This window comes from Myotis lucifugus, unplaced genomic scaffold (genome assembly GCF_000147115.1).
Source record: "Myotis lucifugus unplaced genomic scaffold, Myoluc2.0 scaffold_0, whole genome shotgun sequence".
Lineage (NCBI taxonomy): Eukaryota > Metazoa > Chordata > Mammalia > Chiroptera > Vespertilionidae > Myotis > Myotis lucifugus.
The window spans coordinates 6,172,135-6,188,441 of record NW_005871048.1 but is presented as its reverse complement, the minus strand read 5'-3'; the positions used below and the strand labels follow the sequence as shown (position 1 = coordinate 6,188,441).

The 16,307-nt window shown below is 44.4% G+C and overlaps 1 protein-coding gene across 1 annotated transcript; it reads left to right on the top strand.

Annotated features, from left to right (window-relative positions):
* Window positions 1-8,997: 8,997 nt before the first annotated feature.
* LOC111824953 (putative histone-lysine N-methyltransferase PRDM6) lies at window positions 8,998-14,104 on the top strand. Its single transcript, XM_023749738.1, has 2 exons — window positions 8,998-9,287; window positions 14,051-14,104. The coding sequence occupies exons 1-2, from the start codon at window positions 9,021-9,023 to the stop codon at window positions 14,069-14,071; spliced, it is 288 nt and encodes a 95-aa protein (XP_023605506.1). The 5' UTR covers window positions 8,998-9,020; the 3' UTR covers window positions 14,072-14,104.
* The last annotated feature ends 2,203 nt before the right edge of the window (window positions 14,105-16,307 follow it).

Below are 16,307 nucleotides of genomic sequence, written 5' to 3'. Positions count from 1 at the left end.
TTCCCTGTGGCGACTGGCCTCCGTTCAGGGGCGGGCGCCACTTCGGGGAGGCGGGTCGACCCGGTCGGGGAGGGGCCCCCGGGTGGTGGACTGGTCCCGGGCAGCGGGCCCGCACCGCCCAGAGCACAGTGGCAAAGGGTTTCTGGCGTTAGAGAAGGAAGGAGAACGCACGGGGCTTCCGGCTGGCACCTCGGGGTTACCTTTTCCCCTCCGCTCATCCTCTGCTCCGCAGCCCCAAGGCTGTAGGACTCGAGTCGCCTGCCGGCCCGGGCTTTCAGATCTCCGCCCTCCCGCGGGACGGTGCCGGGGACGGCCGGCTCCAGGCAGCGCGCGACGGGGAGTCCCGAGAACCGGCTGGCCTGGCCCTGGGGGTGGGGTGGGGAAGGGGACAAGATAGGGACGCAGAGTTCCTGGGGAGCGTGGATTCCAGGGCTTGCTTCTCCTCTCTATCCTACTTCTGGGGTTAACTGTCCGTTCATTTTCGGGCTGCAGGGTTGTCCAGGACTCTAGGGGAACGGCCGGGCGCTGCTGGCTGGCCTGGCCTCGCGGGACTAGGAGTTCTGGATAATTCTGGGTCAGTTTCTCCAGCAGGCAGGCATTATTCTTAGGTCTACCATGTAGTTAGAAAAGTAAATGCCAGCTGCTTCGTGAGAAATTTTCCGTCTTCAGGATAGAGTTGTTCCCTGCGGATCCCACATTCTCCTTGCATCCTTGACCCCTTCAAACGTTCGCAGTCCGTAGCCACGTTTGATGGCTTGGCTATTTGTAAAAATGGGACGACAGTCATTTAGTTTAAGAAGCTTACTCTCCTTGTCCCCCAAGTAAATAGCAAAAACTTAAACTTCAGGTCTCGTCCAGCTTCGGTTCCTATATTCGTAATTTCAAACGCTCGTCACAAGTGTGGTTCCATTTTGAGGTTTTGAAGCAAGACTCCCAGTGAAGACCACGAATGTGTACTGCTTTGTCTCCGATCCCTTTTGGTAACTTCGAAAGTTGTGCTATGTTTACACCTAACGCGTTAGGTACTAAATACACTTCCAGAGACCTCTGGAGAGAACATTAGATCAGGTTCAGAGTCAGGTTGAAAGCAATACAGGATTTGAAAGATCAGCACTTACCATTTTCTTCCTTTCGTTCCTTCATCTAGCTTCTGTGTGAGGATCATAAACATTTGTTGTTATTCTGTTTTTAATAAGTCCCTCCTTGCAGAATGGCTACCATCCCGTGACCTTTTTAATTCGTTGTAAAAGCAAAATACCTCCAGGTTGTAATTATTTGAAGGGCTCCCAAAGTCATTACTTTGATGAAAAAGCATGAGGCATGAGCCTAGTGGTTAAGTTGTATTAATCTTTTCATAATGGTGGGAGGTAGTTGTTCTAATGGAGATAATTATTGCTAACAAAGAGAGCAGTTGTACTTACTTTTTTCCGTTGTAGAATCTGAAGGTAAAGTGCTGGTTTAAAAGGAGGGTTCCCACTCGGATTTGTTCTGCAGTTAAGAAGGTGCTTGCATTTCAGAGTTGCAGAAAATATGGAAAAATTATATTGTCTTAATGGGTTTTTAAAAACACTTCTCTCCTACTGGATTTGAATGTGTTGCCTACAAACCATTTTTAAAAAAATGTGAAATAAAAAGATTATTCTTTGGGAAAGGCATTCCTTACTGCTAAGGGTAAGTGTAGTCACTGTGGACTGATAGTGCTTCATGCAGCCTGCAGTTTCTCTTCTGAATGAAAACAGTGCCGGAAAAGACGCCAGCAGCGTGCCCCACCGCCCTGGCTGTGTGTTGAGCTTCCTATACTGTTTACAAGGCCGGCTTGAGATTCACTATATTCTCACCAGAGAAAGAATTGGGTTATGTTCCTAATTAATATATGGTTCTCTGAATCACTTTATTGCCTAGGCAACTTTTTCCCTCTGGTTGGAGGAAAGGAAGTATGATTTATTTAAATGATTTCTATTGTGTTAGTCTTTTGGTATATCCTTTTGAGTCTAATGGATTGCTTTAATATGCAAAGTGCATAAGAAAGACGGAGGGGAAAGGAAGTCAGATCGTCCTATTAGAGTTACACTTCATGTTGCTCCCTAATTAAAGGGCAGTTGAGAAAGAAAATAGCGGAGGTAGCTCTGTGTAATGGGAGGCAAGCGGAGGCATTCATTTTAAACCAGAGGATGTGTTTTACAAAGGTGAAGTGGGAAGTGACTGAGTTTAATCTAACTAGGGGCTCAAAAATCAGAAATGCAAAGGATGGGAAACTGTTTCCCTAGGCAGGGGAAGTTGGTATATTTGTTATTGAAAGAAGGTGAAAACCAGAGCTCTCACCCTTCCTTCCCAGGTTGTATTTGGGTGGGTGCGGGGGTGGGGGAGGTGAGAGGCAGGCCAAAGGGAAACACCTATTAATTTATGACGTAGAGAGATCCCCAGTTTTCCTTTCCGTCTTTTGCCATTTTCTAAAAGAACTCTGTGAAGAGACCACTCAGCAGTGCTTCATTTTGTTACTTTGCATTGAGTAATTTTTCTCTTTTTCTTACAAGGCAAAGAAAGGGACCTCCTCACTTCTCTGTTCCCTACAGAAGAGTAACTTTTTTGCCTGGGATCAGCAACCTAGTAAGGCGTGTGAATCAGTAACAGTAGTCTCACCTTGAAACTTGATTGGCATCTGTAGCAAATGCCATAGCGAAAGGTCTTCTAGCTCTCTTTCCCACAAAAAAGATTAAAAAACAGCAGGAACCATGCAAGCTAGGCGAGTGAGCTGTTCCATTATATTGCTGATATCCAACTCCATGTATTCCATTTATTCTATGGTTGAAGTACACTTTCCACTGAAGTTCTGAATGCCTAGCTGCCTCTTCTTTCATCTCTTTAAAGTCCGGTGGGGCAATGTGTGATATAATTGGGGGGTGGGACCCTTTCTTCCTCTTCTTGTATTACTGCCCTCATTGCTGCTGGGTTGCCGGAAGCCATTGATTCCGTCAGGCTCTGTGTCAGTGGCCTCTTCTCAGGTTCTGGTGCCTCACTTGAAACCCTGTCACTACTCTTGGAAGGTAGTAAGAGCCCCGGGGCTGGGCCTGGAATTTGTGTTCCTATGGAAAGGTCTGGGCCAATTAACCTTGCATACCTTTTTTTGGAAGTTGCTCCTCCCCTGTACCTGACAGGGAGACGAGAGCCAAGGACCCCACCCAGTTTCTTGCATCAGGACATTCTATCCCCTCCTGGGTTGGGTGAGCCCTGCTACAGCAGGGAACAGCACCAGGAACAGCAAAGGCCCAAGGCTTTCCGGTTGGTAGTGCCACCCTTTCCAAGAGTTTGGGGAGAGTGTCCAGGGGAGAGAAAGAAGTCTGCACCCAACACTGTTTTGTCTGTTTGGGAGTCAGGGTAAGAGGTAAAGGAGAGTGAGTATTTTCTGACATTCCCCAATCTCTTCCCACCCAGTTGGAAAACACAGGTCCTGTTTAGGAAGCGTCCGGGCCCAGTCACCCACCAGCAAGCTTTCCTGCCATGAGGCACACTCTGCACACCTGAGTCCCAGCTGTCCATGGCCAGCTAGTGGCTGAGACTTCAGACCTGGTCCCTGGTAGGCGGGAGGCTGTGCGTCAGTGTGTGGGTTTGTGTGTTTTATATTTTCCTTTTCTCTCTTTTTGTGTGCAGGCCCAGTCCCATCCCCATAACACACATGATTTAGTTATTTTACATCATTCGTTATCTCGCGCCCTGAAACTGAACATAGAGCCATATATTAGATTGAGGTTAGAAGAGGTGGCGACTGTTTATTTAAGGTGATAAAATGGTCCATCAGCAGTAATCTCCATCGATATGTGCCACCAGGAGATGAAGGATGAGGGGACAAGCCACAATTAATTGCCCTATAGTTTTGTAGGAGCGAGTGGAGCCAGCCCAGACCCGCTTCGATCTCTTCTCGCGCCTCCTATTCATCATCTCCGCCTTGTATATGGCGGCTTCGCAGGGGCAGGGCTGCACGGTTTATCTCCATGCAATATTCTCTCACCGCACACATGGGCGCTCCCATTTAATTTATAAATACAGGTGTGGGGACACTAATAAAATACACATTTCCTCTTTCCTTCTTTCTTTTCCTCCCCATTTTGTCTCTCCCTCTTGGCCCCAGGTCCAGCTGGCCGGCCCGGCCTCAGCCAGGCTGAGCTTGGAAAACCCAAGCCTCCGAGCTTGGCCAGGAGCTTTAAACTCGCCTCGGGAGAGTCCTCCAGTAGGTTCTGTGGCAGCTGGGCTTCCCCCGGGGCCCAGCCACAATCGGCTCCCTTTCCCGGTGGCTGGGCTAACTCACCGGCCTCCGGATCTGCTGAGGAGCCTGGGAGACCCCTGCCGGGTGGAAGGAGAGGAGGGCCTAGTAAGGGTCTCCAGATTTCGGTGGCCTTGCAAGAAAGCCCCACGCTGGTAGGAAGGGGGTGAGGCCTTCAAAATGCACACTAGGTTAGGGGGCTCCAGCTTGCAGCCTCACTGCTCACTGCATGCTTCCCCTATAACCAGTTGCTGCTGGAGGGCTGGGGGAGAGTGCTGTCTGGACGTGAACTCTGGTGCGGGAGGTTACCAGCTACCCAGCTCCGCCAGCCCCTCTGTCCCTATGGCCAGCCTCCCGAAAATGCAGCCACCCTTCCCTCCATCGCGACGCCCAGAGCGCCTGAGAGGCTTGCCAGCAGGCGGCACTCCTGGGGCAGAGTCATCCAGCAAGGATCAATGGGTGCTGGCCCCACTGGACTGGGCTTGCAAGACTGAGGGCAGCAACCTCAGTGGTGGTTGGGAAGGATTCATAGTCCTGCAGTTACCTCTGCCTAGGCGGGGGCAGACTTTTCAGCTGCTCCTTGGTTCCCTTTCCAGAGGATCAGCGAGGGCAGGGGGAGGCTGCCTGTGCCTGGTGCTCCTCAGGGGTCCTAGCTCCGCCTGCACCCACACATGCCTTTGGCCTCTCCAGACACGAAAAAAAAAGAAGCCAGAAACATTTTATATTTTACCTTTTCTAGAACAACAAATGAAAATACCTGAAACAAACAAACAAACACCCCATGGCCTGTTTTGCCCTCCTTACCTTAAAATAGATTTATTTTCAATTACAAAAGTAATACATGCACTTGTACAAGCATCCAAACAATACAAAGGCTATGAAATGAAGAGTGAAAGTCTGCTCCTCACTCCCCTTGGCCTGGCCTGCTGAAGCCAGGAGGTGAGGGAGTCTGTAACTTAATAACACCTCATTCCCTTATTCAGAAACCCATCACAGGGGCCTTCACAGACCTATTCAAGATAGAAAAGCGAGCACGATTTCTTATATTTCTGATACTAAAATGGCATTTCAGAGTATCTTGCTTGAGGATATTATAATATTTCTCATAGTTACAGAAAACCCGTTATGAATAATAACTATGAACTTGTAGAAAGCTGACCCTGATTTTAAGAGAAAGTAAGAACCTTTATTTGCCTCCTCTTTATAAATACAAATAGGCTTATGTTATGGATTGCTTGGCATGGAATGCTGTGTAATATATATGTGTGTGTGCGTGTGCGTGTGCGTGTGTGTGCGTGTGTGTGGTTTGGGCATCTAGCTCACTTCTCCCTCAAACCTTTTCATGTAGGTGTTCATGGCTTGCTGTCTAGAAAACACTCTGCTAGAATGTTTGTCTACTTGTGCCACATTTGTCAACCCCTAGTAGTCAGTTACTTGTTGTAAACATCCTTAAGCTTCTTTGGGACTCCAAGACATAAGTCAGAAGCCAAATGTTTTCAATGACAGAGCTTGTGTATTAAAAAAACACACCCCCAAAACCCCAGTAACATTAGGATATAACAGTATCTTGCTGCAGTTGGTCAACTTTTCTGACAGAATATTTTGCTAAAGCACAAAGTGGTTTACAAATTCAGAAGACTCGTGTTGGGTGGACTAGTTACAGTGGACTGGCCTTGCCTACTCTGCCGTGGACCCAGCATGCATGTCGTCTTCTAAATATTGGGAGAGCCTCAGCTTTTCACTCTGCAAAATGCTACTAAGTTTTTTCAACTTCTCCTGGAGACAATGAAACTTAAGCTGAAGAGAGCTTTAGAGGACTTCTTAGAGAAAGGACTAGTGTATCATGTATAACAAATATTAAGAGTGTGCTTGTTGTCTGGGTGGCGGGTTGTGGCTGAAGTTAGTACTTTAGCTCCTTATTTTATTACTGATATAGTTGGTGTGACGTTCCATGTTGTGGAGCTATTGGAACTTGACAGAATCTCTACTATGTATTGTTAGGGGAGTGCATACTAAACACTTTTGCTTCTCACCCTTTGTTTCATTGAGTCAATCAGAAAGGGACAGTCAGTTAATAAAAAACCTGGGGTGATTTATTTTATGGACATATTGCCTTTGTTTAGTCATTTGTTTTAAGCTATCTTTGCTAAGGTGCTGAAAGTCCATCTCTGAAGTTAGATACTAAAATTCAAAATTATGGGCATTATCTATTTACTTTCCAATTTATTCTCTTACTTCATCCCCAAACTCAAGAGTGTGGGAAAGAGGGAGAGAAATGTCTGTAATTCAATCAGCGATTTTGTGGCCCCCAAAGAGTGATTTCCATGCAATAATTCTATTGATTGAGTTACGAGTTTGGATATAAAATTCTCCCGGCTCTCATTAGTCTTCCTAAATCTCTACTAGTATAGTTTTGGAGGCTTTGGAGTCAGGCAGACCTGATTGTGAATCTTTCTCTACCAGTTTCTAGTTTCTGATCCGTAGTCAAGTTACATTGCTCAGTTGCTTCATCTGCAAAATGGGAATCATGACATTTGGATAATATGGCGATCGTTTGGGTTAAAATAGGTAGGTGCCTGGAACATAGCTGGCACTTGGTAATTATGAACTTTTGTTTTTCTTTTCATTTCCCCTTTATTTCAAAGTTTTTATTTTCAGTCAGAATCTTGAGAGGGTGTGTGAAGTGCATGTGTTCTGGAAGGGTTGACATGTGGAGAACGAGAATGCCTCCTGTCTAGGCCCTAAGGCAGTGGTTCTCAACCTGTGGGTCGTGACCCCCTTGGGGGAAGACCATCGGAAAACACATATATAATTACATATTGTTTTTGTGACACATATATAATTACATATTGTTTTTGTGATTAATCACTATGCTTTAATTATGTTCAATTTGTAACAATGAAATTGGGGGTCACCACAACATGAGGAACGGTATTAAAAGGTCGCAGCATTAGGAAGGTTGAGAACCACTGCCCTAAGGTCAAAAGCAGAGCTGGACACCGTCTTTTTACATTAGTCTGTGTTGCTGGAAGAGGGGGCCTTTGTGTGATGGAGGGCCAGTGGTATGGACACATCACTACCTGCAGAAACAGGTGGTTGTTTTTCACTTGAGAGGCCCGGGGACACCTCCAAGAAGCTGCACTCAGAGGTCCCCTTATTCCCTGGGCTCTCTGGGGAGGAGTGGAGAAGCAGAGCAGAGCTGACTGGAACCTTTCGCTGAGAGAGGATGCTCACATAGTCAACAGGTCAACCCTCAGCTCTCTGCGAAGCCAGTGGCAAAACCAGGGTTCACTCACCATGCTGGGGTTGATGAGGTTCCTTCATTGAAGATTCTTCAGTGACTCACTTTGCCACAAGTTCCTTGAGCGTTTTTTGTCTGTTTCAGCATGAAGGGGGCACACCCTGTGATCCATCAGGACTGGCTGCGACCAAGGCCCAGCACAGAGAAGCCCCAAGGGCCACCTCCCACCCAGCAGCGTTCCCCTGTGGGTACTGGCTCAACATCAGGCCCAGTGCCACAGGGCTCCAGGGCTGGGGGCGCCTCTGCCCCCCAGGGAGGCTGGGCCAGGGAGGGCGGGCTTCGCCAGCGGGCGCCGAGGCTGTCTCCCCGAGGCAGGTCTGCTGGGCTGGGGCGCAGACACGGCGGCTCCGCCAGGCCCATTAATAACCCCGAGGGCGCTGCGATCCGACAGCGCGGTTGCCGCAGGCCTCTTACCTCGAGTTTGAGTGGAAGCACACTGGGTGTCTACAGCCCGGCCCCCAGGGTGGGGGTCCCTTTGCGCTTTGGCTGCTTCGGGGAACATCGGAGAGAGACAGCTTCACAACAGCTCGTTTGTAAGGCAGGATGATAGCCTTTAGCCTGGGGCATCCGCCCTCTGAGCAGGAGTTGGGGCCCTCTCCATGGAACCTGTATTCTGATCATTAAAGACCCATTGCCCCGATCGTTAAATTTGCTATTTGTTTCTTCTTGGCTTCTGGGAAGAGCTGGCACGCAAGCATGGACTCCCCTAACCCGCCGGAACAGCCTTACTCTCCCCTTCGGTGCCCGCCCGCCCGCCCGGCTTCAGTACGGACAGTGGACACTGCCGGGCACTGAGGGATCCCGCGCTCCCCGGGTGGCGGTGTCTGGGGCTCCGGCTCTGCCCTCTGGGGCGCTGGAGTGGGGGCGTGGGGCCAGAGGAGTGGGAATGGCCTGCCCACCCGCCCTGGTGATTTTTAAAGTGTCTCCTCTAATTGTAAAAAGAGGCGACCCATGTAGAATCTCTCCTAGATACCAAATTGGCCAGAGACGGGCGTTCTGTCTCGGGCTTTCTTCCTGATACAGCAAACACCTGATGGAGAGAGAACTCGCGGGAACCGGGAGGGTGGGAGGGAACTGGAGCAGGGGGAGAGGGAGAGCTAGAAGCCCGGAGGAGAAGCCGCGAACCGTCTGTTCAGCGGACACCACAACGCCACCCACACCCAGCTCGGAAGGCATTTGGGGGCGCCCGGAGTTCTGACCCGGTACCAGGCAGATTTGGGTTCAGCGAATTCCAAGGGAGCGATTTGGGTTCACCTCTCCCCCGACTCCCAGTAGCCTCAGCGCCCTCCCACCTTCACCTCCCTGCAGGTGGCTCCCGGGGGTGGGGATGCGTTTGTCTCGGGAATTTACCCGAGGGTGGGCCACTGAGCTGCCGAGTTAATCTCTCCCTTCCCTCCCTCCCTCCCGGTATCCCCGGCAGGTTGCGACATGTGCGCGGACAACCGCCACGGAGAGTGCCCCATGCACGGGCCGCTGCACTCGCTGCGCCGGCTGGTGAGCACGGGCAGCGCCGCGGCCGCCGCGCCCCCGCCCGAGATGCCCGAGTGGCTGCGGGACCTGCCGCGCGAGGTGTGCCTGTGCACCAGCACCGTGCCCGGCCTGGCCTACGGCATCTGCGCGGCGCAGAGGATCCAGCAGGGCACCTGGATCGGGCCCTTCCAGGGCGTACTCCTGCCCCCGGAGAAGGTGCAGGCCGGCGCCGTGAGAAACACGCAGCATCTCTGGGAGGTAAGTCGCCCGCCGCCTCCCGGAGCCAGAGTTTTGGGCCGCCGAGAGCCTGGCCCTTGGAGGGTGGCAACTTCGGGGAGAGCTTCCCTTGTTTCCTAGAGAGTAATAGTGGAGAAGAGATTTCTCTGGTCATGCAAATGCCTGGTGTCTGCACCATCTGCTGTAAAGACCTGACACCAAGGCAACCGAGCCAGGGACCCAGGGCCTGCAGGTTTCCGGCGGTGGAATCCCTTAAGGAGCCTCTGGTGCAGCTGAGATGGGTTTGGTCTTTGATATCCCGGCTTCTTGAGAGAAAGAGAAACCAGCTGAGGAGATGGAGCAGCGAGCTCGGGCCTTGGGGGTGTGAGCTGGGTGAACTTTTTGTCCCGTTCTAAGCTCTTCCAGTGTGTTTTTGTGGACTGGGCAAAAAGGAACATAAGCATAAATAGGAGGAAAGAGTCAAGCTCATTTTGTCAGATAAAAACAATTTTGTGAACACCGAATCTGAGAGACTGCAACATGTTTCATTCATAACTTTCAAAGTTCCTGCAGTAAGCAAATTATAGCGTCCTGAATCAGAAATTACAAGTTCTGGTTCTTCTCTGTTGTCCTTTGCAGTACGGCGATGCAGTCTTCAAGAAAATAAAAAATCAAAACACAGGGACACTTTGCGACAATAACCCAGTTGAAGACAATGTTTCAATAGCACAATCTTACCTGACACTATTACTTAAAAATAAACCACCTCTTTGAAAAATGTTAACCAGAGCTTTCTCCCAGAGCTTCATGGTTGACGACTGAGTTCCACTCCTGCAGAGACAGACCCTTAGCCTGTAGGTAATGCCCCCACTAGCTAGCCACCTCCCACCCTTGGAGTTGTTTATGAAATACAAGATGCTAGAAGTCTTACTCTTAAGGGTAAGACTTCTAGCATCTTGCCTGACCGAGGCCAGGCAATATAATGGAGTGGTAATAGCCAGAAAAGAAAGTTTCTGAAATGTCAGCAGCCAAGTTGGCATGGACATTGGGGCTCCATTAATGGGTCATTTCTACAGCAGCTTGCCCCTCACACTTGGCTCAGTGGCCAGTCAAGATGATTATTTGCACTGTGAGCTGCCTCATATTCACTACCTAAAACTCATGGGACTCGATAACCCAGTCACATTTTTGCTGAGCACTCATTCTGACCCGCACTATACACCCTGGAGACACAGTGTTGTGAAAAGCAGACCCAGCCTCCAGAACCCTTACATGGCTGTTGGCAATGGGATGTTGAGGCCTGTGTCCCAAAGCTCCCTTTGATGAGGGAGGAGCTAAGAGTATGAGCTCACAGCCCAACACCCCAAGATGATCGAATAGGGAATATGGGTTACATACCCTATAGGGCAAGCATGTCAAACTCGTGGGCTACGGGCTGCAGGCCCCATTTATTTAAACAAGGCCTGCGAGCCGCGAGTTTGACATGCTTGCATAGGGTACGAGCTAAGTTTCCTACAGTTACCTGCTGGTGCCCTGAGCCTGGCTTCCAGGTTTCATTTCACTCCTAAAGTGAAATTTAGTCCTTCTGCATAAGATTCTTGAATGAGGAGAAAAAAAAGTTGGGCATATTTATTTTACCAAATAGTGCTTTTTCTCTTTTTAACAGAAATTTTTATAGGAAAAGAAGGCAGGAGAAAATGGCTTGGTATGCTACAGAGAGGCAGGTTAGAAGTTAGAGCTTTTGGATAGAAAAAAATGACAAGTGGGAAATAATCAAAGCGTCTGGTTTCGAAATATTTCCCAGTTGTTTTTTGTTTCTGACTAATTAATCGTAACCTCCAATGTGGTTTAAAGTTTATAAAACACTTCTAGTCAGTTTTCATGTTCCAGTGGTGTTATTAGGAACTCTAATACCATACAGTTAAAGATCTGCCAATACTTTTCTGAGGAAATTATGAAGCAGTTGTTCAGTGGTACAGATTTGCTCTATCTGAAACTGTTCAAAGTGAACATTATTGCCCTTTGATGACTTGGGGTTAGAGTGCCAGGGGACAAATCCATAAACATGAAAAAAGAAATCCTATAGTTTTAAGTTGTGTTCTTTTTCCTGAATGGCTGTGGATGATTGGGATGTTGTCAGGAGACCACTATGCATATAGAACATGGTTGATATATAATAAACTAAAAACATGGAGCCTTTCTTTTATTGCCTTTACTTGTTCTTGATGAAGTTTAAATTCTGTTTTAGTAAAGAGACTGGGAAATTTAATTAGGTTTTGTTGTTGTTGATACTTCAATAGACATAAAGTGAGTTTTACCTGTTGTTTGTGTGAGTTGAGTGTGTTGGAGGTAGTGGTGCATAGAAGTGGTTCTGTGTTATAAAAATGAGTTGCTTGGTGTATGCATTAATGATCTACAAGTCCCTCCTCCCTATTCAGGACAGTCTATTTGTTTTTATCATCTGCAGGAACAGTTAGAATAACACATGTTTAGGAGATTGAAGGGATATTAAATGCAGCCATGAAAATGTATCAGTCTCCTGAGGGATCATGTAAAATGTAACTGACTGGGGCCAGGGAACTTAGAGTTGATGGCTATTGGTAAGAAAAAGCACTGTAATAGGTTTCAGATTTTTATTAGTATCATTTATTTTTAAGCATTATGATTTATTGTTTTTATGAAATGTGACTATTTGAATTAAGTTATATTTATAGCAGAAGATTCTAAATGTTGGATTGTTCCTTAAATTTTATTCTTTCCTTTCAAACCTAAATTCAATTGTGAAAATTTTTAATCATTTTATTATTTATATTTAGAAAGAATCGGTAATTGGAATACACTGTAGGTCTATAGGAAATTTTGGCAATAATTATTTAGTGACTCATGTAAAAATTATCCATTTTAAAAACACACTCTTTTAGATATCTTCCAGAATATCACATTGACATAAAGCAGATCTTTAAAAAAATTAAAAGCAGTTGAATCATGACTATTATATTTTAAAAGTCAACTGGAATCGTTTTTCTTTCTCACATTTTTTTCAAGTCACTTGCTGATGAAGAAATGTCTTTATATTTAGAGTTCAATACTCAGGTCCTGATGGATCTTACCAGGGTTACTTATCTTTATTTCAGTACAATAAATGGATTGCTAATCTTTTCCCGTCACTGTTTCCAAGTAGATGATGGATTTTTGTTTCAGTTTACAGTTCATTGTTTTTAGTATGGTTGTACTTTATTATACACATGAAGGCTTATTAGAGAAAACATCAGATTCACCTTAGTTATTCCTTTTGTTTAATAATTAAAAGCTATATTTTCTTTGTAGAAAAATGACTTTTTAATATTTAACATACATCAGCTATGGAGAGCTTGTTTGATGGGTTTGTAAGTGTGCTATCATCTTTGTGTATAATCCTGGTTCTTAAGAATATAGCAATTAAAAGAAAGTTCAATATCATTCTATTACCTTCAATATGTTTTGACTCTTTTGAATGTTTATAGGAAGTTCTAAGAGTTTTTCTTTTCTTTTTTTTTTTTTTAGCAATAAATGACAGTAATTTTTTGTAATTTAAGGAGATTAATAAGCTAAAAGCCAAAGTATTAATCTCTTTTTGGCCAATTTCTTTTAAAATCAGAATTTTAATATGTGCTACAAGAAATAATAAATTCAGATAGTTTAAAACAAAAACATTACAGGATGGATTAAATAATCACTTGCCTTACTTACATACATTTATTCCAACAAGACTTGAATGCATGATATATTTCTAGCCCTTTAGACGTAATGGGAAAAATCTTTCTGAATGTTTTGCAAAGAAAACATAGTCTTTCTCAGCAATTAGGTCTTATTGATGAGAGTGAGATAATTTTATCCTAATGTGTTTTCTAATAAAGAAGTGAAAAGGCACATTTGATTCCAACATTTATGAAAACATTATCTCAATTATTAATGTGCTCTTTTCCCTTGAGATAAATTAATCTAGTTGCACATGGTTTCCCCTTTCTGTTTAACATCAGAATTTAATATGGCTGGACCTGAGGAATGTACACAGTGTATACTTAAAATTCTACTGGAATAAAATACAGAAGTTTAAAATAGTTACAGTTTAAGATAGGCCAGAATTACTCAGGCCTTTCAATTCAAAGTCTTATTTGACAAGAAATTTTAGCAATGATGACAAAATAAATTGTACCTAAAAAAATTATTCTGGTAATTGAAATAATGTAGTGACTTGTTAGGATTACAGTCAAGGTACTAGAAAGGGATTTAATTTTACAGAACCTGTTTTCCCTTTGCCTGAGTAAATTTGAGTGTCTCATTTTCACTTTACTATGTGGACATTTTCATTATTTTTCTTCAGAAAATCAAAAGGGATAACATAATGTGGTTCTCTTTGTGGTTTGATGTTGTGCCATAATATTTTAGATTTAATAAGAGTTTTGCTTTTAAGCAAATGGTCTATTTTTCATCATTAACATTTAAGTTAGGTCAAAAGAATTTAATGAAAACCAATATTAAAAATATATTACACATTGCTGCATGTTTATATTTCAAAACCATCATAGGTAATTGGTACTAAAAGGAAATGAATTGATTTTATATTTTAAATGTATTTTATGTTTCTATAAATGACCCAATTCCATTTATAGTACTGTACCCATTTGTATGGATTTAGGTGTTGAAAATTAATAATTTAAAATTAATTATTTTAAATTAAAATAATTTTAAAATCAAATTAAAATCATTTAAAAATTGTTCCAGTGATAGTACTGTAATTATATACTCCATATTTTGCTTTATAGATTTGGCTCAATTTGGCTTGACTCATCAAAACACCAGGGGATAGAATTATGTGGCTGTCACAGTTATATTGAAGTAAAAATTGTGTTTCTCGGTAATTTATCATTTAATACACTAGACTGCTTGTCAGCTTGGTTTTGAATGTGTCAGTTTTATGAAATCCAAATAATTTCTCCTTAAAAATAAACCATAGTAATGTTACTATTATGTTTTAAATTATGCAGGGTAACAGCTGGTATATCTCTTTGGTTTTGCCTCATTTGATTTGAAGATGTCTTTTACAGTGGTGCCCATTTGATAGAGTGTGAGCATTTTGTAGTTTTACATAAACTGTAAAACCATCTGCCGCCTGTTGGAATCATTTCCAGCATTGTGTTAAAAATCAAAACTTAGTACTTAAAATTGGCTTTGAAAAGATCCATGTAAAGTCTCGTTCCTTTTAACTTATGCATCCCCCTGGACAGTGCCACCTTGGTTTTCTAAGTCCTAAAACGACCCTGCTTAAAAAAAAAAATTATAACAGCCATTTGGAAATTCTCATGCTAGTGAGGTTTCATCCAGATATGCACGTGACGCTACAGTGCATTAGTTGCAAATGCTTTATAAAGAGTAATATGTTCTGTATCTCATTAGTCAGTTCAGTTTATCTATTGTTTACAGATTTCTTCTTTTATTGATAGTATTTATCCACATAAAGAAAATAATTCAAAAGTATTTCTTGACTGCATATTTTCTTACAGCATATAATTAAAAAAATTTTTTTTTCACACTGACTTAAAAGTGGGGTAGAGAAATTCAAATCAGAGTCTCAGACGTTCCTGGATAGATGAGGTCCCCCCGCCCCATGACTGCATGGCAGCACGCGATCTGGTGAAAATGTGATTATGGCAACACTCGGTCTGAGAAGCCTGCAGGGGAGCCTTTATATTTCAGTGCCAATTAAGGCAGTTTTAATTATTGGAGTAAATTTATTGTTATCCAGAAATCACTTATAGTTGGAGTATAATACTATGGGTTTTAAAAAATGAATACGAAAACTGCCTCGTAGCTAGCTGAGGAATTATGTCCACAGTATCAACATTCTCTTTTCTCAGAGGGTGGATGTGATACGTTGATAGTGTGGGGAAAATGTTCTGCCGTTTTTAAGAATGCGTGCACAGAACCGCTTTTAGACTGCCTTGCTCTGTCTTTTTCTTTCTTTCTTTTTAAGAATCGTATATACTCCAAGATTTCATGAGTTCAGGCATTCCTTGTGTATTTACACAAGAAATACAGACTCTGGTATAACTACTTAGCATAAAAGCCAGAGAAGCCAGAGCAGAATATACTTTTCCTTGTAAGCATTTGCCACCTCACTCAGATAAGTTACAGAATTCCATTATCCAAATTGTTACACATGTGTGACAGAGGTTGACCTTTCGTCATGTCAATCCTTTTTGTGTAGGCCCCAGGCTCCAGCCTAATGGCTCAAACCCTGATTTACTCACTGTAATAAGGGCAGGAGGTCGAGCAATTGTCAGGCTGCCTGTTCGTACTCTTCTTGGAGCCTGGTTGAAGGCTGTTAACACAAAGCTTTTCAAAGTGAATTTACAACCAGCACCACTGACAGAGGCCAATCAGTGCACCATAAATGTCAGGTTAGTGAGATTGAGCAGTAAGTAAAGTACTGACAGCACACTATTGGCTGGAATCAATTGGCCAGGGTTTAACTGAAAAGAGCAATCTACGTGTGGCGGGCTTAGGGCGAGAGCTAAGCGTGCAGCCTCGGTTTCCATGGACCATCTGTAGATTTACCTGCAAGAGGAGCGCAAGGGTGGAACGGCACCCATTTGCTTGGGTGCATCCGGAATCTTCCGTGTTGACGTGCTTCAGGATTTGGAAGTTGAGAGTGGCCGAACCTGCTGACGCTGAGGTCGGTGGTAAAAAACAAAACAAAAAACAGCCCAGGAAAAAAGGATCAACTTTGACAATATGGGGCTGTCAGAACTGGGGACACAACCAGTTCATTACAGTTCGGGGAAAGGCAATTTGTTCAAATTCTGAAACGAAAGCAGGGATTTACAGGAGCGCGCAGACACGAGCCGGCTCTTTTGCTCTTCTTAAGGCTCAGCAGTGTGAAACTTTCATGGAAGTCACTAATGAGTGATTATGGGTTGAGAGTCTGAATATCCATGAGATGTGGTTTCCCCACCAGACGGAATGTTTTTATCATTTCGTGTAATGACAGCCTGGACAACAATTCATTTAGCTCTGAAGGCA

Excerpts from the sequence above, each read along its gene's own strand:
- LOC111824953 (XM_023749738.1), top strand. The coding sequence starts at position 9,021 with ATGCACGGGCCGCTGCACTCGCTGCGCCGGCTGGTGAGCACGGGCAGC. Across the intron at positions 9,288-14,050 it reads ACACGCAGCATCTCTGGGAG|ATTTGGCTCAATTTGGCTTG; the intron begins GTAAGTCGCCCG and ends TTTGCTTTATAG.